At 36.7% G+C, this 26,436-nt stretch overlaps 1 protein-coding gene across 1 annotated transcript in view; it reads right to left on the bottom strand.

The window, feature by feature from the left end:
- The window catches only part of ADGRV1 (adhesion G protein-coupled receptor V1), a 614,529-nt gene that overhangs the window by 397,629 nt on the left and 190,464 nt on the right, over nt 1-26,436 (bottom strand). The window contains exons 53-59 of the mRNA XM_023215075.2: nt 23,047-23,193; nt 19,925-20,180; nt 18,588-18,790; nt 17,144-17,320; nt 16,594-16,776; nt 14,429-14,608; nt 10,570-10,734 (exon numbers count right to left, since the gene is read on the bottom strand). Of these exons, the coding sequence (XP_023070843.1) occupies nt 10,570-10,734; nt 14,429-14,608; nt 16,594-16,776; nt 17,144-17,320; nt 18,588-18,790; nt 19,925-20,180; nt 23,047-23,193 (1,311 nt within the window). The remainder of the gene's footprint in view (nt 1-10,569; nt 10,735-14,428; nt 14,609-16,593; nt 16,777-17,143; nt 17,321-18,587; nt 18,791-19,924; nt 20,181-23,046; nt 23,194-26,436) is intronic.

The following is a 26,436-nucleotide window of genomic DNA, read 5'->3' as shown; positions in this document are numbered from 1 at the left end:
TTTAACCATTGAAAATCCAATCTTTAAAGAAAGCTAAATGATCACACAATTATGTAAACAGACAAAGGCCACAGACTTAATATTTATAAGAAACAGCTCCATTCAAAGGAGGAAAAAAAGTGTAAATGACATTAGATCACAGTTGTAGGGACAACCTACAGTCCTGAGATGCCAGCCGTTGTTCATCATCACTGGATATCCAACTCATAGTATATTTTGCTGATGTTAAATTAGTAATGGCACCTTCCAGCTAACAAAAATATCTAAAGGTAGCAGTAAAGGGCCTAATTCATAAGAAAATGTAGTTTTTCTATCCAGGAACTTGGTATTTTATACGCATGTTTCAGTTTTTTTTTACCTTCACCTTTAAGATTTTGTTTTTATCTTTATTTATTAATCAGTTCCACTTGTTTCTTGCTGAATCTATTCCTAGGTACTTTATACTTCTTTCTCATAATACATTGTTTTCCATTACTGGTAATTCATAAGAATGTTAATGATTTTATTTTTTCTTACTTTTTTTTCTTGGATCTCAGGTGTATAGTTTGAATTGGTCCTTCTGTCAGCAGCATTGTTTCTACTGGACAACAAATGGTCTTTTATTATAATTTATTATTTTTGTCCCCTTTATCAGCCCATTTCAATCTCCCTTTTCAAAATTCTTCCCATCCTATTACTCACTCTAAAATGCATTATGTCTCCTTAATTTTTCCTTCAATGCACACTCTTGAGGTTACCCATGTTTTCATATGTAGATTCAATTTTTTTTTTTTTTTTTTTTTTTTTTTTTTTGAGACAAGGTCTCACTCTGTCACCCAGGCTGAAGTGCAGTGGTATGATCTCAGCTTACTGCAACCTCTGCCTCCCAGGTTTAAACTATTCTTCTGCCTCAGTCTCCCGAGTAGCTGAGACTACAAGTGTGCGTTACCATGCCTGGCTACTTTCTGTGTTTTTAGTAGAGATGGGGTTTTGCCATGTTGGCCAGGCTGGTCTCAAACTCCTGACCTCAAATGATTCACCAGGTTTGGCCTCCCAAAATGCTGGGATAACAGGCATGAGCCACCGCTCTCAGACTCAATGTATTATTTTCATTGCTGTGGGGATTCCATTGCTTGCCTTTATACTATTTGCAAGATTTATCTGACAATGGCTATTTACTCTTACAAATAATACTGCCATGAACATCTTTACATACTTATTTATATGTACAGTAATTTCTCCAAGGTACTACTGATTTTATATACAGTTGGTTCCTCTATTCTTGGATTCCTTATTTGCACATTTGTCTACTCACCCAATTTTGTAACTCCAAAATCAATACTGAGAACTTTTGTGGTCATTTGCAGATATGTGCACATTAGCAAAAACTTAGAATCATTCAAATACATTTCTCATGTTTAATAAGCACTATGACTCACACCTGAATAAAGTTTATCTAACATACATATTTTCTCCTTAGGGTACATCACAGCCTTCTTGTGCTTAGGAACACCATATTTCAGCACTATACTTGAGGGCAAATGTAAACAGTAAACTCACCAACAGAAAGCACAAAAATTTTAAAAAGTGATAATAAATGGACTGTAAAAAGAACATTTGTTTACAACATGAGAGCTGAAACAGTAAGTCAATGTGTTGACTTGTTCAACCTCGGCTGTAAATGTACAAATCAGGTGAATCAAATTCTCCAACACTTTTTGTATGTTCCTGAATGACCATGAAAACACCAGGAGTATTGACTTTGGAGGTTGCAAATACACCTTAGTGAGTAGGGAAATTCACAAGTGGGGGATTATGAATGATAAGGATTGGCTACTGTGAATCATGAGAATCAACAGTATTTTATGTTTATATTGCCCTCCACCTTATCTACTGTATATGTAAGGCAGCTCTTCATATGATATGCTCTTCATTTCTCAAAGAAATCTACAACCAGTAAGAGGGGGGAAAAGGGTGACTACAGGTGGAAAATTCTAGCCAATGGTTAGAGAAGATAGTAATAAATGTTCTCAGATAAAAAGGTGATGGGGAAGTTTCACAGGGGAATAAATTCAGAATATTTCTTCTATTAGAGATTCAAAATGGACTTAAGTACATTAAAGTATCTAAAAATAATCCTGCATAAAAAGAGCCTACTTAGTTCAATCAAGGTTTTCCCAAATCCATGTGAACCTGGAATCCCTTTTTTTCTTTAAAATTCAGAACAATTATTTCTGTTCTGCTGAATAGCAGTGCAGAGCAACAGTTTGAGAAATGGCACTACATATAGGCTATATCAGGAAAATAGAAATACAAAGTCTTCCTAATTTTACAAAATTTAAAACCTTTAATTTTTTTTTATCCTATGATATAGAAAAGGTGTTGAGCTTCAAAAACTTAAAGCGTTTAGTTTTCATCCTATGATGTAGATATTAAGTTGAGGTAGCAGCCTGCTATTTCATTAAAATGTTTCTAAATTACAGTTGTTGAATCAAACACTTTCTAAACATCTGTAAATTGGTTAATTTCTTCACAAACATTATTTCATGCAATGCTCAGAGCCTTTGTTTAGATTAAGCCGTATTATTGCCATGGTGCAACTAAGAACCGAAATGTGAGATAAATTAATTTTCCTAAAGTCACATGGCATTAAATAATAGAGTGAAGATTTGGATTAAGGTCTAGCTCGCTATAAAATGTATATCCTTTTTACTTTTCAGTGGCTACTTCCCATATCTCAAGAGAACCAAGATTGTGAAGATAGTAAAGGAGAGGAAAATAATACAAATTATAGGTGATAGAAGTCTGCGAAAGTATATAAACATTCGGGAAAGAAGAACTAGACAGAATTAAATACTAAACAAGAAATGTGAATCCCAGAAAGATAGAAAAAATGTAAGAGAACTATAAACACCACAGTAAAACAGTGCTCATGAAGAAATGTCAATAGTATCAAATACTAAGGGGAATCTATGCAATGAAAAACATGTAACCAATTTTTTTAGTGCAATGGATTTTGGCTAGTATGAAAAATAAATGTTTAAGATAGATTATAAAGTAAAAAGAGCAAGCTACTGAACAGATTGCAGTGTAAAATTCCATTTTTGTAAGAATAAGATACATATGTTTGGATACGCATAGAAAATTTTTCAAAGGGTATATAAAAAACTGTCAATAGCGGTTACCTCTAGGAAGTAGGAATGCAAGATTCAGAAGGAGTCAGGGGAATTTTATTTGTTTTTCTACATCCTTGTGTACTGACTGAGGTGTTTTTTTTTTTTTTTTTTTTTTTTCTTCCATGAGCACATATATTTTTACAGCAAATTTAAACAAAGATGGAGGAAAGAGACTTCTGAGTTAAACTGGCAGAGACTGGTTGAGTGAGTTATGCCTTCTTCAAATGCACATGTAGACACCATAAAGGGCCAAGACTGATAGAAAGAAAGAAACTAAAGATTAAAATGTTTCTAAAATATAGGTACAATTTTACTAATGAAGGAATCAATTTGGAGTAGACCACGGGATACACATTCCATGCCATGAACCTAAATAACAGGAAGAACAACAGAGGGGGTGCTATGGTTTGGCTGTGTCCTCACCCAAATCTTATCTTGAATTCTGGCTCCCATAATCCCCACATGTCATTGGAGGGACCTGGTGGGAGGTACTGAATCATGGAGGTGGGTTTTTTTCCAATGCAGTTCTCATGATAATGAGTAAGTCTCACAAGATCTGATGGTTTTATAAGGGGCAGTTCCCCTACACATGCTCTCTTTTCCGCCACCATGTAAGACATGCCTTTGCTCCTCCTTCATCTTCTGCCATAATTGTGAGGCCTCTCCAGTCGTGTGGAACTGTAAGTCCATTAAACTTCCTTTCCTTTATAAATTACTGAGTCTTGAGTATGTCTTTATTAGCAGTGTGAGAACAAACTAATACTGGGGGTAAGACCCATTTCCTGACTTCTTTGAACTCCAGGCCACAGAGACTATACTAACCAAGAATAACTAGTTGCCACCTACCTCAGAGCTTTAGCGTTCCCACTGTTATCAGCTCTTTCCTCCTTATATTGATTCTGAGTTTCCAATTCATAATATGTAGAGAGTAAAAGGAATGAGAGTGATGCACTGCATCCCAGAATTACAGATTTTTCATAAGTACATCTAATGAGGTCTCAGGCAGGGAGTACATATTTTCCTAGAAGCCCTTACAAAATTTTTTAAAATGCATATATTGTAAAAATAACAATAAACAACTATGAAGAAACAAAAGCTTAAGTGAAGAGATTAATACTATTTAATAATAAAAATCTCAAAGAAAAAATGCAATTGCAAAACTACAATGTTCATGAGAAACAATGAAACGCAGAATTCAAACTGCAGAAAATTTAATCAGTGATGCATAGGACAAATTCAAGTTGTTTTAGAATGTGGAGGAAAAGGTAGAGATAAAAATGATAAGCATCATGATTCTCTCTCAAAGTATTGGCGTAGTTGTTCTCTGTATATTTCCTTTCCTCTTATCTTCCCAGGACCATTTTATTTTTACCAGCCTACAGTGATACTTAACAAAGTTTCTAGAAGTTACTCTGCTAAGAGAAAGACAAGAGAGGAAAGACATAATAGGGAATACTCTCGGGACCAACAAAAGTGGATGGGGCGGGAAGGAAGCCGGAATGGGTAGAAGGCAGAGTCAAAGTGGGCAGTGAAAGAATAAGTTATATCATAAAAGACCAAGGGGAAGAGAGGGAGAACTTTTCAGAACAATCTTCTCTTGAACATGGCCCTACCCTGCATCTCTGTGGTGGACGCTCTGATGTTCACTAAGATTCCCCTCCTGGAAAGGACTCATTACCCTATCTGCTGGAAGTGTTTTCAGCAGACAACTCTCATCTGTCAGGTTCCTTTGCAAGTTGCCTCATCTGAAGACAACCCCTTCCCACATGGTCAAATGCTCTTCTTGGCATGCTCTACACACAATGACTGCTCAACACAAGATTATAAAACTTAACATCATTCTAACTCAGACAGCTCTGAAGGGTCAGTCCCATTTCCAAATAAATTGTAGTATACTGTAGTGTCAGTTTCAACTGCCTCACGGTTTGCCTTCATCCCTGCCCAATCCTGCTTCTTCCACTTACACAGGTGTTGACCTCAAGAGTACTTCCTAAAAAGCCTCTGGACACCAATCTCCACCTCATAATTTTCTCCCCAAGGAAGGTAAAGTGCAATATCCCCCTGACTTATCACCTATGGACCATTCATCAGTTCCAGAGAGTTGTATGTTTCTATAAACAGAGTATGGAGCTTAGTTGTCCTGCATAAAGTAGAAACAGGAATGAAGAACTTTGCCCTGTTACCAAAGTAGGACTGAACAGAATTATTGTGAGATCTTCCCTGTAAGATGGGCAATGGTGACTCTACAGTCACTGTTACATTTTGAGAAAGTCCAGGAAACATTTACACAGTAAGTATTGGTACAACCTGGGAGGTACAGTAGGTACAACAGCTTCTGTAGACCAGGTTTCCCTATTGCCAATGTGAATACTAAGTTGCTATGAGAATGATTTGTGGGAATGGAGATCCACCTGGGCATTATTGATGCAGTGGATACCACTGGCCATAAGTAGAACTGAGAGATGATGAAAGGCATCCTCAAAACCAATTAGAACCTGTGGGAGACACAGATCTTTGTACATATTCAGACACAGACATACAAAAACAATGGAGCCGTTACACAGTTGTACATGAAATATACCAGGCTGATGACCAAACAAGTAGATGGAGAGAGTGGAATCTAGAAACAACACCATCCCTCCTAATGCAGTACTCTAAAAATGGATGACCTTATTCGCTGGAGGAAAAGATCAGACTATTTGCCATTTTAGTGTAGATTTTATGCTCAAAACAAGAAAACCTTTTTAATCACCTGGGAAGTGTATCTAGCAGTAAGAATCTGGTAATCAGAAAATTATTGCTTCTTATTACTGAGGAAAATCTTTATAGACATTTGAAACTAATTTCTAAATTCTAAATGCTTCTCAGATGAGAATTTTTCAGATCATGGCTAGGGCACACAACCTAGATGTTTCATGAGTCATCATGTGTCAGAATCTGAGAAGTAAGTGGATGATATACCTGCAACATCTGGCTTGAGATTTAATGCCATCGGGGTAATCACACCTCAGAAATGATGGCAGAACAGGTGCATGGCAAATAGACTGCCAGAGGGCATCACTGATGACCTCCTTAATCACATATTGCAATACTGAAGGGAAAAAAGGTATTTATTTCAGTATTGCAATCACATATTGCAATACTGAAGGGAAAAAAGGTATTTGTATCTCATGTTGCAGGCTCTGAAGAAGAGTCACTAGACTGAAAAAAAAAAATGCAGACATGGACCATGTAAATGTATTTGTTGGAATTCCTTTGGAAAACCCCCTACAGAGCTTTTAATGTTTTTAATATTTATTCTCTATTCATTTTCAAAAGTGCATAGGTTTAGACTTTCTATATCTGCTGTATACCTGCTAGAGCCAATTTCACATAGGTTTTTAAAATTTATTTGTCTACATTTATATAATCTCTTACAATTTTCAATATTTTCTCTCTTTTAATAATTACTTCCTTCTTGTCAATTCTTATTTTCTAGGTTTTTTAAATTTATGAATCAGGTTTTATTGGTATTTTTGTTTTTTAACTAATTGCCTTCTGGTTTCATCTTTATTAATTTAAGAAAGCTGTTTAGATATTAAATTAAGAAAACTGTTTAAACATGATTCTAAAAGCAAAAACTATAAAAAGACTGACAAATCTGGACTAGTTTCTTCTCTTTGGCCTGTTTGTTCATCCCAGAGCAAATATCACACTGTCTTATTTACTTTGTGTATTATTTGACACACTGGCTATGTAGGGCCACCCTCCATATTCTTCTTTGTGAGCTGCTGGCTATTCTTGGCATTTTGTATTTCCATGTATATTTTAGAATCAGATTGTCTCTTCCACCTCCACATCCTCTCTTCCAGAAAAAGACTTAGGAGTTTGATTGGTAAATACCACTGTCCTGTGGTTAGGTTGGTATTATTCATAAAAAACAAAACAAAACAAAACAAAAAAAAAACCTCTGTGCTCAGTTTAACTGGGCCCCATATGCTGCTTCCCCACTAGCCAAAGAATGGAAACAGGAGGTCTCTTTGATTTTGATTATTAAAACTAGCCAAAGAATGGAAAGAGGAGGAAGAAACTGAATGAACACAGGCAACCAGAAACATCACATCCTACAGTGGGTTGGTTGATACTCCAGCCAAGGTTCTCAGGCTCATGTTGATGAAGACATAAAGAAACAGAAACAGATCTGTAAATGTCCAACCAAACTTTGAGAAAGGGAGTCATTCTTACAAGTTGCAGAAACCAACTGCATGGGCCAAAAGATTATGTTCCTCCTTCAAAGTAGATAGGACCTTGCACCTTCACTTCTTATCAGTGTGGGAGGCTGAGACACATACAGATGGACTGTAATGTGCTTGCTATTCTCAAACTACTTATTGTGTTTCCGTTTTTTTGATTGGCCGAAATACTTCCTTAATTTCTTTTCAAAGTGTACATGGATGTTACAACCTATGAGTTTTTGTAAGTTTGACATTGTCTCATTATGTTACACAATCAGTATTTTGAGTCAGTATAGAAGTTCCACACAGTCAGAATAGTCAGAAAACACACTTAAAGGGAAAACTGACTAGACTTGGTAACCAAATACATGTAACAATTACAGAAACGGTGCAGCTGGGGATGACACCCAGACATCCAGCGTGGTTGACTGGCTTTGCCTTCAATCAGGAGAGGAAAAATGTGAGAGAGGGGTAGTTTTGATGGTAAAATGCGGGCAGAGTCTGAATTTAAAATTTGACTATAGATCAGGCACAGTGACTCACGCCTATAATCCCAGCACTTTTGGAGGCCAAGGCAGGTAGATCACAAGGTCAGGAGATTGTGACCATCCTGGCTAACATGGTGAGACCTCGTCTCTACTAAAAATTACAAAAAATTAGCCAGGCGTGGTGGCGGGTGCCTGTAGTCCCAGCTACCCAGGAGGCTGAGGCAAGAGAATGGCGTAAACCCGGGAGGTGGAGCTTGCAGTGAGTGGAGCCCGTGCCACTGCACTCCAGCCAGGATGACAGAGCGAGACTCCGTCTCAAAAATAAATAAATAAAAAATAAAAAATAAATTTAAAAAATAGCTGGGCATGGTGGCACAAGCCTATAGTCTCAGTTACTTATGAGGCTAAGGTGGAAAGATTGCTTGAGCCGGGAGGTCGAAGCTTCAGTGAGCTATGATTGCATCACTGCATTACTGCCTGGGTGACAGAACAAGACCCTATCTCCAAAAAAAAAAGTTTTTGATATAGGTAATAATAATCCATTATACATTTCAAAATAGCTACAGAATAATTAGACTGTTCCTAGCATAAAGAAAAAATATTTAAGGTGATGGATATCTCAAATACTGATTTGATCATATGAATGTATCAATTTATCACATGTACTCTGAAAATACGTATATCAATTATGTATCAATAAAAATTTCAAAAAAAGAATTTGAGTTCAGATATCTAGAGTTTCCATGCGTGTGTGTGTGTGTGTTGTGTGTGATTTCTTCCCCCCATCATGCATATGGATTTCCAAAAAAATCCCAGACATAGTAAATATTATCACATGAATTCACAAGTAATACTATGCAAAAGAAAATCAAAGACAGCTCTCGAGGTGCGGCCACACAGGGTGACTACAGTTACCATTCCCCTCAGCAGCGACAGCATAGAGCCCACTGCCTCTAGCAGATGACTCTCTAGGGACATCAGGTGCCAGTTCTCCTTAGGAAGATGATCAAAGTTACTGGTGAAAGGACAAGTTCTGAACAGAAAACTGGGGGAAGAAAGCCAGAATCTGTCAGAGGGCCAACGGGAAGAAGTTGGGGTGTAGAAAACGGAAGCAGCGGGAGTCCACAGAGATTGACTCCAAGGAGCTTGGAACCCCATGGAAAGTAGGTGGGAGTGCTTCTTTCCTCTCCTCACTCCTCTGACAATCTCCTGATTGTCAAGCTTCTGAGGAGCCACTCTGTGCTCATGACACAAGACAAGGCTGTAAGTGGCTATTCGGGAACTTCCCAGGGACAGAGAACCGGGTTGCTAGCTTGTGCAGGCGTGTCTATGTTCCCCTCAGACCCAAACTGAGATGGAGGGTGCCATAGTGGTTGTGTACCTGTAGTGCCACTGCCCTGCCTGAGACCTCTCGGCTCTAGAGTCACTGCACCACCAGATCTCCTGCACATATACCCCACAACTGGCTCTGACGTTGGGAAGCACGGAGGTCAGGTGGGTGCCAGGGAGCTAAAGGACCTCTGGAGATCTAAGATCCACAATATAGGCTGCCCATAAGGGAGGGGGAGCACAGCCCACCAAAGTCCCCTTGGGACAAAGGAAATGCAGGCATAGGGCCAGTCACTGGAAACGGCAGCACCAACGCCTAGGGACAGTGGTAGAGGCAGTCATCTCCCACTCTAGACTGTTGCAGACACAGCTGTGGTTCTTCCCACTGGGAGTTAGTGCATGCACACAAAGAAAGCTTTTTTGTGTGCTTTTTTCAGTGACTCTATCCCTGCTCAAAGTGAGCCTGTGCCACTTGGGCTTACAGGAAGAACAGGGCCCAACTCCCTCTCCTTACACAGAGCAACAGCGTCCCAGCAATGGAGGACAGACAAGTTGTGAAGTTGCTTGCCCTGGAGCAGGGGAAGAGGCCTGCCCTGAGCCCATTTTCGTACCAGCTCCTAGAGGGGCACATCTGTGGCCTGCAGCTGCACTGTGGAGCCAAAGGACAGTCTTTATGAATTGAAAGTCATGAGTCCTGCAACAGGGGCACGAGAGGGAAGAAAACTTCATTCCTGCTGGCTCAGGACTAGAAGCTGGTGTACCCCCTTACCACTCCCCAAGAGACCCCAACACATTCCAACATGATCGCTTCTTACCATCCTTCCCTGCCTGCACCCCACACCAGGGCAGGTGCTTCCACTCAACATCAGATATCAGTCAACCTATTCACAATAGCAAAGGTATGGAATCAACTTTAGTGTCCACCAACAGTGAACTGGATAAAGAAAATGTGGCAGATATACACCATGAAGTACTACACAGACATATAAAATAATTAAATCATGTCCTTTAAAGCAACATAGATGCAATTAGGAGCCATTATCCTAAATGAATTAATGCAGAAACAGAAAATCAAATACCATGTGTTCTCACTTATAAATAGGAACTAGACAATGAATACACATGGACATAAAGATGGAAACAGCAGACACTGGGGACTATTTGAGGTGGGAGGGTGGGAATGGGGTGTGGGCTGAAAAACTACCTATTGGGTATTATATTCATTATTAGGTTACGGGCTCACCAGAAGCCCAAACCCCAGCATTATGCAATATACCCATGAAACAAACCTGCATATGTGCCCCTTGAATTTACAATAAAAAGGAAAAAGAAACTCAAAGACAAATTAGGGAAAAAACACATGAGTCCTAATGCTGACTATACCTCATCAAAATGAAGGGTCCCATTCAAAGGACTAAGGTCATGTTTAGCCTTCTCATCTACGGTCCACTGAAGTCGGACGGTTCCTTTTCCTCCTGGGGACCGGACAACCGTCAATGTCACATATGAATCTGGGTCATCGGATGAAAGGGATTCATTAATCGTTACCTGAAAGAAGAAAATCCAGTAAGGCAAAAGAAACAAACAAAAAGAGCAGGATAAACAAATAGAATCTTATTTCTGTTTACAATGACTGCAGTTTTAAAGTTTAGAATGAATGTTACATGTTATGATCGTGTGGCAGAAATTTTTTTTTTTTTTACCAAATCCCACTTTCTATTCCTAGATGCTCAACTAGTTGGCATTTCCTGTCTTCTCTTGCAATTAGGTAGGGCATGCGACTGAATTTTGACCCAGAGAATAGAGGCAGAAATGACTTATGCTGCTAATATTCTTGCCATAAACTTCCACACAAGACCCCACATCCTCTACTTTTCCATTTGGCAGGTGAATAGACAGGATGCCCAGGAGATAGAAGAGGACAGAACCCCAAGATGGAGAGAGTCTAGGGCCTGAGAGCTGCCAGTTGAATAAGAGGTGTCCATAAGCATCAGCCGACTGGGCACTCTAGTGCAGGATTCCTGCATGAAGAAGAAATGCACATTTACTATATAAAGAAACTGGATATGGGGGGATCTTTGTTACTACAATCAGGCTCCCCACATAATACAGACCTAAACTGTCCTCTGTATTATCTGTAGTGTACCTACTTTAGTGAGTCGAAGTTTAAAAGTGGTTTTATTAATCTGAGATAAAGAGAGGAGATTCAATACATTCATTTACCAGCACTATTTATTTTTTATACAAGTCCTTATTAACAGATCTAGTTTAAGTGAAGTATATATGCTGACTCTGTGAAGCAAAGTCCTCATTGAACCTATATCATCCATCCGCTATATAAATAGAAAATATAACACAATGCTTTCCACTTTCAAGACAGATAGAAGCTTAACATGCAATACAATCTTGTTTTGTTTTCTTCATGAGATTTGCATTGATGTCAAGTGCACAGATTTAGAACAAACTGAAATGAGCTTTTATTGTGTGTCAGTTCTTACATATACCTTATCTTATTTAAGCCTCACAGAAACTCACAGAAATCTGAGGGCCAGATATATACATATATTTGGAGATGAGGAGCCTGGAATCTAATTAGGATATTTTAACTCCAAACTGTTCATACCACTCCTCAGGGACTAGAGATATTTAGCAAGAAAAAAATAGAGAAAATTCATTATATAAATCTTCTTGATTCTATAGATGTAACATTTTAGTTTAGGTTTCACAAGTAGATTTCCACAAGTCTCTGCTATTCCCAGGGCTTTGGTGTACTTACCACTTTGCCCTTGTGAACAGCTTGTTAATTTTGATGGATTTTTACTAACAGTCTTTTCTCAATGTATCTCTCATCTGTGATCTAATTTGTGTCACCAAATAGTGCTAACAGAATGTTTATTGTGTGCACAATATTGTATATCTCATTAAGGTTAAAAGATAAACTCCATGTTACCAAGAAACTTTTGTGATAGGAAAGATAGGATATAAGCAAGGGAAGCAGTCACAAAGGGCTGAGCATCATGCAGCTACTATTATCACCAACAATCAAAATAGCCATCGGCATCTAATGAATTAAAGCCCAAGCACATGTGCTTTACATATTCAACAGTACAGTAGGAATTGGGTAACCTAAATCTTTCCTTTAGACTCTAAGACAAATTGAAAATTTGTAGCTGTAACGATATTATTTCCCAGACCAAGTGTGCTTAACACTAGGTTTAAAACACTAGAGTTTATGATCGCAGTTACAATAAAATGAATAAAAATTATTTATGAATACTAGTGTAGGTGTTCATTTACTCTAACAGTGAGAGTAGATTATAAACACATTGTCTAGTGCCCAAGTCCAAAAGTTTGATGAAAAACATTATTGTGAAGTTTCATCAATTGAAGATTTGAACACTAAACCCTGAACTTTTAATCTAAACTTATAAGCTAAGAGACATTTTATAAAAAATAAATTACATATTCATGTGTAATTTTCTGCTGCTTGGGAGATATTCACAGTCACTCTTTTGCCAATCCAACACTCCTTACAAACATAGCTGCCCATTTTTTTTTTTAAGGAAGAGCTCATTGGGCTACAGTGAAAGTTTGTTCTGTCCCTCTTACAGGTCTCATTTTCTTATGAAATTGAAATTAAATAGCCAAATCATTAGGCAGTTATTTGTTATATTTCAATTTTGGAGCATCTGGGAACTCCAGCACTTGTAGGCAAGCTGTGGGTCTAGCCTTGCATCCACAGGACAGTAGAAAATTACGGCAATTGGTTTATTAATTAAAAGAAATCTATGTGAATTACTGACTACCTATAAGTGATTAAATGAAGGGAATGGTGACATATGGAGCTGGAAAAGTTGCTGAGTATATGGGGATTATCTAAATACTTTTATGGTTAATTCATACCTTGGAATTTCTTTTAAAAGGTAAGGTCATAATATTATGTCATAATTATGTAATAATAATTATAATGGAATTTATAGTGTTTTATACTTAAGATGTAGTGACAATTTAGTACTGGATACCAAATCTGGCTGCACAAACACTTAGTTTTCATGATTAATTAGGCTTTTTTCTCTCTCTCTCTCTTTGTGGCTGAATCAATAATAATTGGGTTCCTTCTTTCAAGTCTTGGAAGTAAACAGCCAATGAGAAGTGAGAAGAAATACAGAGAAATACATGAGCTGGTGGGGGGTGACTGTGGTGTTTTGTTCTACATAAGTCACAACAGATTAGCATAACAGTGGGTAATATAAATCCCTCACCAGGTAAACCCATTGTGGGATGTAACACCCAGACCCAGGACAGAATCCTGCCTGTGACCAGAATGGTGGTCTGGCAGTAAAGCAGGCAGAGAATAGGTGGTGTGGATGAAAAGTACATCTTGGTCTACTACACCCAATAAATAGGAATCTGTTCCCCTTCGTAATTTCCTGATATTAAGGCTCACATTACTATCAAATTGTGTGCACAGGCTGGAGGATGGGCCCCTAATTCAATAGCCCACTCAAAAGATCCTTGAGAAGAGACTCAAACGTGAAGGGTAATAAAGACTTTCTTTCTTTTTTTTTTTTTTTTTTTGAGATGAAGTCTCACTCTGTTGCCCAGGCTGGCATGCAGTGGTGTGATCTTGGCTCACTGCAACCTCTGCCTCCCGCATTCAAGTGATTCTCTTGCCTCAGCCTCCCAAGCAGCTGGGACTACAGGCATGCGCCACCACACCAGGCTAATTTTTGTATTTTTTTAGTAGAGACAGGGTTTCACCATACTGGCCAAGCTGGTCTCGAACTCATGACCTTGTGATCCACCCGCCTCAGCCTCCCAACATGCTGGGATTACAGGCATGAGCCACCACACCGGGACTTTTTTTTTTTTTGAGATGGAGTCTACGTCGCCAGGCTGGAGTGCAATGGCATGATCTCCCGTCACTGCAATCCCTGCCTTCTGGGTTCTAGCGATTTCTCCTGCCTCAGACTCCCAAGTAGCTGGGATTACAGGCACACACCACCATGCCCAGCTAATTTTTGGATTTTTAGTAGAGCTGGGGTTTCACCATGTTGGCCAGGATGGTGTTGATCTCCTGACGTTGTGATCTGCCCTCCTCGGCCTCCCAAAGTGCTGGGATTACTGGCCCCCACCCACGCCTGGCCAAGACTTTCAAAACAAAAATGCAAGACGCTTTCTACTCAAAATTACATGAAACACTAGCCTGAAATAATGCATTCTCCTGATATATTTAACTTACTGTCTTTTCTTCAAATCCAAATACTCCAAATGGAGAATCATTTTGTGGAATAACAACAGTTACCACAACATCATCACCAAGTCTGCCACCTCCAGCAACACTGATCAAGGAAATATTGAAAGTCTCTGTCAATTCAAATTCAGCATCATCAATTATGGTCATTTCTATCACTGCAGTAACCTATGAAAGAAAGGAAGGAAGGGAGAAAAAGAAGGAGGAAAAGAAGGAGGAAGATAGGAAATGAGGAAAGAAATAATGTAGTAACAGTTTTTGCTTATATATATTTTAATTTTTTAGCTGAAACTAAAAAACTTAGAAACATGGTACAAAAAAAGTAGTTCTTTTTCGTAATACTTTTAAAGTTGTATATATTTATGGCATATATATTTATGGCATTTTAAAGTTGTGTATATTTATGGTATTTTAAAATCAGAAATTTGCTGTCTATTACTTTCAAGATAAAAAATTATTGATGTGATAAGATAGTATTATTTATACATTAAAAACAATAAATCCTTATTCTTAAAATGTTTTTAATGTTATACAGGTTCTAATACCATTGCACAAACATAAAATGCAGTATGCTTGGTATTAATATTACATGATATGAAATTTACATAAAAATTACCATTGTCTTCCACAATTAAAATAAATCCCATTGGTTTCAGATACTGTTTTTGCAATGCAGTCAAAAAGAAAGGCAGAAAGAAGACCCAAATGTGCTATTCCTGGATGTTTATAATCAGGATTTAGTTCAATTTTCTGAGTCTATGTTAAAAGTTATTATAAACTTATAAATAAATAAACTTTGATCCAGCTTGCAGTTTCACTATTGGTCATAAAAATATTCCAATGTTTTTGACACAGACATTTATCAGAAAATGAAGTTTTTCTATCTAAATCTACCTAAAATCTTTAATTTAACAACAGAGAAAAGTGAAAAACCTGGATATCACACTCAGACAGGTGGAAACATGAATAAAATCAAATGCTCAAACAGAAGCTAATTAAATTGCCTGCACCTCAAATCTGTGCTGTAAAATACAGAGTCCCTTCCTTAGAGGATGTGAATTTTAAGAATAAACCTGATCCTCAGGATGCTGGTTAATGATGGAACTTGAACTTCACCGCACAGATAAAGAGTTGATAATGTCATTAAAGTTGGAAGGCTGCTTCAATGATTCAAATCAATGTATTTGTTTCAAATCAACGTATTTGTTTCTGCTTTTAACATAAGAATCTCATTGACTTGCATTCTGCTCTTTTTACTAGGAAATGTTTCAAGTTCTAAAACTGTTTTAAAAGCTCAGGATTTCAAAAATATTAACAATAATATGTTTTTCTGTGTAGGAAAATCTAGATCTGTATGCTTACCTTTTAACAGCATTTACTACTGCCCACCATGAGCAACTAATAAGTTGACGCATACTCTGGTAATCTGTCTAACCAAAATAAGGCTACCTGTAGACAGAGGTGCTAGTTGAAGTTACTAACATTTCATGGTTGTTCATAAGCCTTTTCCACTTACTGATTAAAAAAAAAAAATGTATGAAAACATCTTATTCTTACATATTAAAAAATGCCAAGTTTACAAAATTTGTAATTCTTGGGGAATGTTTCATAACATTTAAGACTGGTGAGCCTAAATCTAGAATATTGTTTTTCAGTTTTTCAAGTTTTAACTATTTTGTTCATTTTCTCTTAGTCATTTTTTTAAATTATAAAGGGCATTTTAGATATTAAGTAAAAACTGTCCATACTTTTAGTGCAAATTCTAAATAAATATCTATATTTACTGGCATTAAGAAACAAAATAAAAGATAAAAGAAACTAAAGTCCACAGGAATAGTCTAGTTCATCAGACAGTTTTCTATATATTGTTAGGCATTTCTAAGTCAATTATTATCCTGTTTTGTAACTTCTATTTATTTTAAATAAAACTGGGACAGGGGGTTCAGAAAAGGGTAAGATTGTTGTATCTTTATAAGTCTCTTCCCATGCCCATTAATAAATTGTATTTCAATTAATAATATTTGTTTGACTCAACATAGGAACATTTAGAGTATAATGCATTTAGCAATCACTAATGTACATTCATTTGATGGATGCCTACAAAATGTCTGAAGTACAACGCAAAAAGACTAATATGTTAGTGACTGGCGTACTTGTCTATCTGCAAATTCAAGAATCCCATGAGATGGTTTAAAGTCTTCTAGGCCAGCACTGTCTGGTGATGCTTTCCAATAAACATTTACTGCCCCAAAGCTTCCAGCCAGCCGGACTACAGGAACTTGAAGAACGTTCAAGGGTGGAGGCACTTCATAGGCAGTAATAACTTCCCCAGCGCCCTTTAAGTAAAGAATATCAGTTGAAAGGCAAGATAAAACAGTAACTCTCATAAGTCATCTTTCTAAACGTATTGTTTCTACTTAACTTTCTATACTTCATCCGTCAAAGTAGAAATTAACAATCAGATATAAGCATGCATAAAAGGTCTTCTGAACTCTTACGTTTAATTTAATGAAAGTAAACTTGTTGAATCCTTTGGTCTAGCCCAAAGAGACCTAAGAATTAGTTTATAAGAGCAATTTGGTTACTTATCTATTTAAAAATAGAGACAAAGCTAAATGTTTTGCAAAAAACATTACAAAACACTGGCCAAAACAGCAGGGAGAGGCTTCTGTATGACTGTAAACAAATGAAAGTTCGTCTCACTCTAGTAACATGAAACATAAAAATTCCTCTGGGATCGTCATTTTCTTCAATCATTATCTCAGCTACTTCCATTCCAGGCCTCCGCACACTTGGCTGTCCTGCAGAGAAGTCAGTGTTCACCAGGTTCACCTCAGTGATAGTGACAATAAATCCTTCCTCCAATTCGGGAATATCATCCTGGGGAATGGGGGAAAAAGATGGTGTTTCATTTTTTTTAAGACATTTAACTTGCATTGAATACCTGATATGTTTCAGTAAGGAAATAATTGACTTTGTTCATGGGAATGGGCAGATCTGTCAAACACAGAAAAGATTATTGTTATATTTTAATACCTTCCCACTGACAACTTCAGAATCTATGGAATATTCTAGCTTACTGGTGATGTTTCAATGGAATCTTCACACTCATTAGCAAATAAAATAATTTTTAAAAATCTATCCTGAAATTTTGACCATATTCTATCGTATGTTTTACATATTTAATATCCCAAAAGAAAATTTAGGAAACACTGGTAAATGCTACATACATTTTTAAAGTGCTCTAGACTTGAAAATCTAGATATAAGCCTATATTTAAGTTTTTAAAATTTCTTATTGTTTTCACATAATAAAAAATTTCCAAAGATAAAAAATACTCTAAAAAGAGGAGGAAAAAACTCTCATTTCTATCCCATCCCTTATAACTTTCCCAAATTATACTCTTCAGAAAATACTATTACCTAAAACCACTAATATCACTATTAGTAACACTAACATTATGTAATATATTTATTTAATAACGTAATATATTCTATGGTATATAATATATAAGATTAATACTATTTATATAATATAAAACAACATTTTGTTATTTTATAATAATATTAACACTAATCCACTATTAACCACTTTCAATTTCTTGTGCATCATTATGGATATATTCACACATTCTCCTCCTCTCTTTCTCTGTTTTTCTCTCTCTCTCCAGACATATATGGATAAATACAGATAGCTAAAACCAGATCTAAACCATCTGAAGACTAATCTTGATTCAAGTAGTCATATAATGAAAGGAAAAATACTGTCCTATTAAATGAATAATAAAAATAACCAGATTGATTTGGGCATTTCATTTGTTGTCATTAGTTTAAAAACTGACAAAACAAAATTACAGTGGATCCAATCACATATAATTAATCTAAATTCAGTGCTTCAAAATTCATTCAAACAATATTCCAGTTCAAGAATAAATACAAGTAATAGACATCATTTTTGTCAGCCAGTTATAAAATATTCATTCATTATTAAATGTTTAGGTGGGTGGGAACATTAGCTTACTTTTTTTATGCTTAAAAGCATCCTTTTATGAAAAAAAAAAAAAAGATTTTTACCTAGAAGAGCATCACAATTTTACTTAAGAGCATTTTCCTTTATTTTAGATCACATTCATGCAGCCTTGACTTACCGGCAAAATGAAAACTTTGGCATGAGCTTCTTTTACATTTTCTTTCATTATGATTATTGTTTCTTGCAATATATAATCTTCATTCTCAGTAGCTTGATTATCGACATGCAGTAAGAAATTGGGTTTAGCTCTCAAGTGAATGGCAATATCCCCAAGTAGTCCTTTATCTCGAGCTATTTGTAACTGAAGAGTGGTGGTGTTTTCTGTAAGAGAAACATGCCACAAATAAAGAGGCTTTTCTATTTGCTGCTAATGCTGTTCCAAGCACCTAGAGTAGAACACTCTGCTCTATCCCTTGTAGACAGTTAAGGAAAAAGAAGTGAAACAAAGACAATGTATACTCCCAAGGATTATTCTGTGCTTGGTCTTCCTGGTCGCCAAAGTTGGGCAGAGAATCACCATCCACTCCTAACATTATGTCCCAGTTCTAACCCCCTACTTCTGATTCTCTAAGCACCCTTCTATGTTGCACATGTCATACACATTAATAGAAATTGCTGCAAAGTCTTAGGGAAGTACAGATATGCAGGTTGAACAGAGATGATAATTATAAATGCTCAAAAGATTCTTCAAACAATGAAAAATTATGTATACAAAGTCATCATTTAATGACTAATCATGAAGAGTGATTTTGTTCTTACAGTGATGTGCCTATCACGAGGCTCAAAGTATTTCACAGCACCTAACTTTTATTTCATTGTTTAGATTTTAAAAACTTAATATGCCATATTAAAGACCCAGGAACATAACTACATGTCGTATTTTTCCCATTGACTATTCAAGTGAAAGGTACTGGAAAGCTGGATGTCCATGTTATTATGTGAAAAGTTTAGAACCTTCACCAGCAGCTAATATGAATACTTATTTGGGTGATGATTTTAGTACTCAAAAGAGAAACTGGCCACTGTACACTTCCCAGGATAAAATTATTCTAATTACTATTTTGGATTAAACAATTAATACCTTTAGTGCCATGTACATTTCACTGTGTTGCTCATTGTTCTCTGTAACTATTGAAAATCTACAGAAAGTATAGCTGAGTGAAGAGAACAGATGAATGATGAAAAAGAAAAAGTAAAAAAAAGTCACCTCTACTGCACTCACAACTAAAATATTAATATTTCTATTACAATGTATCTTTAGAAAGATACATTTCCTATAGCATTATTGCTAGGTGATTTCACATGATTACCAAATTTAACAACAAGGATTGAGTATGACCTGTCAAACTGAAAAAGTCATATAAAAAGAGAAATTTACATTCCTTATAAATATTAGAATTAAATTATCCAATGAAGCTTCTCATTAAAACTTGAAAGATATTTAACAATATTTACCTTTGGGCTCTGCTACTCTAATGAAGACAGACACAGCATGCCAGCCCACCAAGCCAAAAGGTGAGTCACTGGGCAAAGTTGTTATAACAGACTTGCTTCTGTCCTGATCAATAGTAGCACCTTTGTATGAGTCCTCAACCCCTTCTGTAGTGATACGGGTGAGGGTTACAATCACAACCTCTGATAACTCTGGTATATTATCAGCAAGAACAGTCAGAGTGATTGTTGACAGTACCTGGCCTTCAGTAAATGAAATCTAGAATTTTAAAGAAAGAAGATGTTATTTATTTTGTAATTGTCACTATGTAGAAAGAATATTTAAAAATTTGATTTTCTTTTATTAAACCCATAACTTAAATAGCAAGAGATATTTAAGCAACATAATAATACGATTCTACAAATCAGATGCCTTTCATATTAACAGAAGATTGTTAGGAAAAAGGAAAAAGCAAACCATTTATAAACTTTAAGCTAATAATAATTAAAAAAAAATGCAGCCAAATTGTCAAATACTGGTTCCTGAATTCCATTCTAAGATAAAGTATATAGTCTCTCTGGGAATCTGAGTTCTAGATACCATATACAAAGATCCATAAAAATAAAATAAGGTGGCATACTAGCTTAAAGATTTTTCTCTACAAAACTTTTGCCCAGATTATTTCCTTTGACTAAACTCTGAACAGATATATCACTAAGCAATGAATCAACTAAAACACAGGTGGAGAGAGAAAGATAGGGAGAGATGCAAATCATTAGCATCTCTCTTCTCCTTTTGTGTCTCTCCTGTCTAGAGAGTCAAATCCAAATTTGCTAAAAAGCATCTGAAATCCTTGCTGATAGCACTTCTTGAATGTCATTTTCCACTGATTCTCACCTCACACACCACTCTCCAGCAATGCAGCTACAAACTATTTATAATTATTCAAACTAGCATTATAGGCTGATGTATCTACCTTTGCTGACATTCATCTTTCTACCTGGAAAAGGCAATGGAGAATATAAATTCAAAAGCTCTATTCAGTCTATCATTGATGGTCATTTAGGTTGATTCCATGTCTTTGCTATTGTGAAGAATGTTGCAATGAACATACATATGCATGTGTATTTATCACAGGATGATTTATATGCCTTTTAAACTCAGTAATGGAAATGCTGTATTGAATGGTATTTCTTTCTTTAGGTATGCAGTCACGAAAGAAAAATAAGATCATGTCCTTTGCAGGGACATAGATGGAGCTGGAGGCCATTATCCTTAGCAAACTAACACAGGAACAGAAAACCAAATACCACATGTTCTCACTTATAAGTGGCAGCCAAATGATGAGAACACACGGACACATAGAGGGAAACAACACACACTGGGGCTTATTCAAGGGTGGAAGGTGGGAAAAGGGAGAGGACCAGGAAAAACAACTAAGGGGTACTAGGCTTAATACCTGCGTGATGAAATGATCTGTACAACAAAACCCCATGACACAAGTTTACCTATGTAACAAACTTGCACATATACCCCTGAACTTAAAACAAAAGTTACAAATATAAATTCAAGAGCTTTAGTAATAAAATCAGAGGTAAGAAAACTACTGCCCAATGGCCAAACCCATTTGTCATAAATCAAGTTTTACTGGAAGACAACCAAGCTCATTCAATTGCATATTGTCTGTTGCTGCCTACATTGTCTGCTAATTTTGCTTATATTTTCTAGCACAACTCTACTACAAAGGCAAAGTAGTAGTGAAAGAGACCAAATGGCTCACAAAGCCTAAAATATTTACTATCTGGCCCTTTACAGAAAAAAAATGTAGTAGCTCCCTGAATGAAATAATTAATTCTTCCAAAATATAGTCTATGTTTAAGGTACCATTATATATTTAAATTAGAAATAATTGTAATCATGTTTATATAAGAAATGACAATTGGGGAAATATAAATCAGAACATATAGAACCTGACAGACACAACTTACAGTTTTGGTAGCTTATCTAAAGTAAATATTAAATGCAACAGAATTTGCTATAACACTCTTAATATACAGAAGCTCCAATCACCTTTGAAATAATACAGAAACCTAGAATTGATGAACCATGATATATATCTGTCCTTTTTTTGAGACAGTTCCATGAGAGTTCCTTTAAAAGAACTCTTCAGAGAAGCATTTAGGCAATATACACGGACTAATCTATGACACCGAAGGCAAGCCAAGAAGACAACCCATCTTCCAGCTAGGAACGAAAGGCTCTCTGATCCCTCTTGTTGTTAATTATGTACTTATTTGGCTCATTCTGATTTCATTCTTGAACCTCAGCTCCAGCTTTATACTATTCTCCAGTAATGGATAATCTTGTTGTCTGGCCAGATCCCTTCTTGGGGCTGATGTACCCATCCCTCGGCTACTAGGAACAACAGGTTCTGTGCTCCTCATTGGGAATCACCCTGTACTACAGCAAAGGTCTCACTCAAGGTTATACCCAACCCTGAGGGTGGCCTGAAGCCAAGGACTGCTAAAATGGGGATGTCAACGGCTCAGCTCTAAACTGGGAACAACTCCTAAGGACCAGCTCATCTCCTGAACTCAGTTGCAATCAACCTCAGCTGCAATTGCCTGTGGATCAACTTCTCCTTCTGCACATCCTCACCTTCCTCATATCCTCATAGATGTATCTCCCTAAAATCTTTCTGTCCACAACTCTCAATCTCAGAGTCTATTTACAGGAAACCCAACCTCTGCCACTCCACAACTCAGATCTACTTTTTCATATGTCCGACTGTTTTACACAGACTTGTTCCCTACTTACTACTTCCATTGTGCCTAAATCTGGAAACAACATTTTAATTTTATCTTTCTAACAATGTAATGCACCCACAATGTGGCTAAAGAATGTACTGAAACTCAAAAAGAATGACCTTTTAAAGGAAAATTTTGGTTTTATATTTTAAAAAAAGAACAATACCCACAACAAGAAAATTAACCTTAAAATTGTATCCCTCTCTATGATGATTAGTAGGAATTCAGTGTTGACATGGTCAAACTCAAACACTTCATCCATAAGGCAGGATTTGGCCCCATACACCACTAGTAACCATAATTTAAAAGTGTCTCCTATAACTTTGTAAATTACATACCACTCCTGAGGTAGGAAATATATCACTAATATTTCCATCAGCTTCCCATGCTACGGTTATACGACCATATGTGCCTTTCAAGCGTTCAACATTCAAGGTTACTAGGCTATCTTGCTCCATTTCTTCCACTTGCTTATATAATGAATTCTGAAAAAGTACACAGAAAGTCACAGGGGGTTACCTGAAATTACATAATCAGATTTCTTTTTTTGTCTCATGTTATTATGAATTTGCAAACTTCACGGTCCTAAGCAACATGACATAGTAAGTGAAAACAACCATTAAAAAACAGTCACATAGAATGACCATGATTTAAAACATACATGTTTGAATAAGTAAAAGACTAAGTGAAAGTAAACAAAAATGTTAATTATTATAGGATTATTTTGTCCTTGTGCAAGTCCTGTCCCTGTACCCTTTCCCCATTGGTCAGGGTTGGGCCGCACAATCTAAACTAGTCCCAGTTGGCTAAACATTTGAACTTTCTTTAGATAAGGCGGTCATGTAAGGGAGAGAGGGGAAAGGGGAAAAGATGTCTGCAATGAGCTAGAGAGATAGTCTTCTTTCCAAATAAGGAAAAGGAATGTGAGCTGGTATGATAACACCTGGTACTGTTGAGTGTCTGGGCATATTTTTCGAATTTTGCTCAGGGAACATATATTACATTAATACTCAGAAAGCATGTACGTTTGTAAAAGTATTCATAGCATGCAAAAAGTTTGTAGAACAGAAAGGACATAGAGTCAGGAGAGCAGAGAAGCCTTTTTCCTCTTTGTAACCTCTGGCAATCCCTCTAGGTCTTTGTTTCCTATTTGTAAAACAAAAGCTTGGCCTATATGGTTTCCAGCATCCCATCCATGCGCAAGGTTGTCATGAGAATTAGAGCTTTCTCCTTGATCATTCACAAATGTCTCTTATCCTTAAATTCATATCCTCTGAAATGTTTCTGTGGGCTATCCTGTCTCCATTGATGGTGTTTCATCCTTAGCTCATGGCCTTTACAACTGTGTTTTCCTGCCTGAAATATCCCTTTCCCTTATGATAGAATTCCTTACTTTCTTTGTTCTTCTTATCTATGCTTCCTAGCCTCTTTCTTTTGTCCCAAACTAATTTCTATTTCTGTGTGACTACAACATTCTTCACCAAACATACACAACATCTCTTGTCAGCCATTTCACGAACTGTTCCTCAAAATGAATGCTTTAAGCAATCTCTTCTTGCAATACCCCTGGATTTTTCATATCAGTAAAGCAAGAATAAGGAGTGTAAAGATTTTTTAAAATCTTTCCATTCAGGTCACTATGATAACCTGAAAAGAGATTCCCCCATTAATTTCTTAAAACTTATGAGAGCTTCTACTTAGAATGCTAATTTGAGTAGCTATTCTATCCTTTAGCAATATTTTACACAGTATTTTAACACATTGTTACAGATGTTACATAGTAATAAAATCTTGCTCCAGGCAATCAAGCATTCCTAAATAAAATGCCCTGATTTTAAAATATGCACATAATTTATTCACAAAAGACAATGCCTTTTTAAAAAGCCAGCTCTCTCTGGCTCCATGCCCTCCATTAATGAGGGTTAATAAAATAAGTACTTTATGAAGCCAGAAAATATTCGAGAAATTCTCATTATCTACTATATCTCATTTTGAAATGAGATTGTCCAGACATAAAAGACCTGTAATGAAGAATTCTACTGAACAGATTGAAAGAATTCAGTATCTATTGGCAAGTATTAACTAACAGTAATTTTATGCCTCCAGAACAATTTTGGAACAAGCTTCATAAAGGGAAATCTACCATGCTCAAACAGTTGAGGAATAGCATGTGCTCTCCATCTGCCGCAAGGCTGCATGGTGAGAAGATGGAACTACACAGCAGAGCATGTCAGTTCTCACCCCAAGAAGCCCAGCTCTGCCCTACAGACTTGTATGAGGCCTTGAGAAGGCCTTGTAAGGTTGTGCTTCTCCCACAGAATGACAGGCATGACAGGTTCATCCTAAGCCCCTAATGTGTGCCAGGCACTTCTCTGGGTGCAGGGATAAAGCTGTGAACACAGCAGTATCCCAGCTCTCATACTCTTCAATTCTTATATAAAAACAAAAAACAAACAAACAAACAAAAAACCTTGATGATAGACAAACTAGGAAATTATAAGTGTCATAAAGAAGAAACTTTTTATAATGATAAAAAGATATAGAATGATGGTGGGGAGCTGCAATTTTCCATCAATGAAGATCTTTCTGGTAAGGTGTCATTTTGCAGAGATCTGAAGAAAGTGAAGACACAAGTGAGTACCTAATAAAAATAGGGGTCCTCTTGTTTCTTTCTAACTTTCCCTACCCACGACCCAGTTCATGTCTTACGAGTTGCCTTTTCCTTCACAATAGCCACTGGCCACATGTGGCTATTCACCAATTGAAATGTAGTTAGTGTAGCTAGTCTATAAGTGTAAAATGTACACTAGAGTTTAAAGACAAGATATGAAAAATGTAAACTATTTCCTTAATGATTTTATGTTCACTGCATGTTGAAAAAATATTTCAGATATATTGGGTTAAATAAAATATATTAAAATCAAATGACCTACTTCTTTCTACTTTTTAAAAAATGTAGGCTGCTAGGAAACTTACATTTTCATACGTGGCACACATGATATCCCTATTGGGCAGAGATGCCTCAGAAGAAGCTGATCTATGCTTACTTAGCTCCAGGGATGGGCCAGATTGAGTAGCAGTATAAACTTCTGACCCTTGCATGCAATAGACCCAAGACTTTAAGCACATCCAAAATTCCTCATCTTATCCCCTAAACCTGCTCTTCCTATATCCATAAGTCAGTGAACATGCTTCCCATAGCTCCATCATTTATTACTGTAATAATTCCTAACTGGTCTATTTCTGTCCTTGCCCACTAACAATCTATTCTCTGTAATACGGTCAGAGTTGTTCCTTTTAAAATGTGAGTCAGATCATTCACTTTTCTACTCCACCCACTTCAAAGGCTCTCTAATTCCCTCAGGGTCCAAATTCATTACAATGCTAGCGGGCTAATGCAGGAAATTGTTCATACAGCAAACCTGACTGCTATCCATCTGGACAACGAGACGAAAGCCATTGTTCACAGGTCGGCTCTCTGCTGGTGTCTGGGAACTTGGATTTCAGGAGAGTTCCCACCATTCCCAGAACTGTTAAGCAGCTCCCAGTGCCTACATTGCATAATAATTGTGGTTTATGCTGAACATTCATTTTCTTTCTGAGAGTCTAGAATTTTGGTATGTGCCAGGCAGAGGGTGCCTGCATGATCATGATCAGACCCCAGTTAAAATCCTGGGTCCTGTGTCAATGGGTGGGGTTGGGAGTGGGAATCTTAGAAGCTTGCCCTG

Source organism: Piliocolobus tephrosceles, chromosome 4 (assembly GCF_002776525.5).
Source record: "Piliocolobus tephrosceles isolate RC106 chromosome 4, ASM277652v3, whole genome shotgun sequence".
Taxonomy (NCBI): Eukaryota; Metazoa; Chordata; class Mammalia; order Primates; family Cercopithecidae; genus Piliocolobus; species Piliocolobus tephrosceles.
The sequence above is the reverse complement of the archived record's forward strand: the minus strand, read 5'-3'. Positions and strand labels throughout refer to the sequence as shown.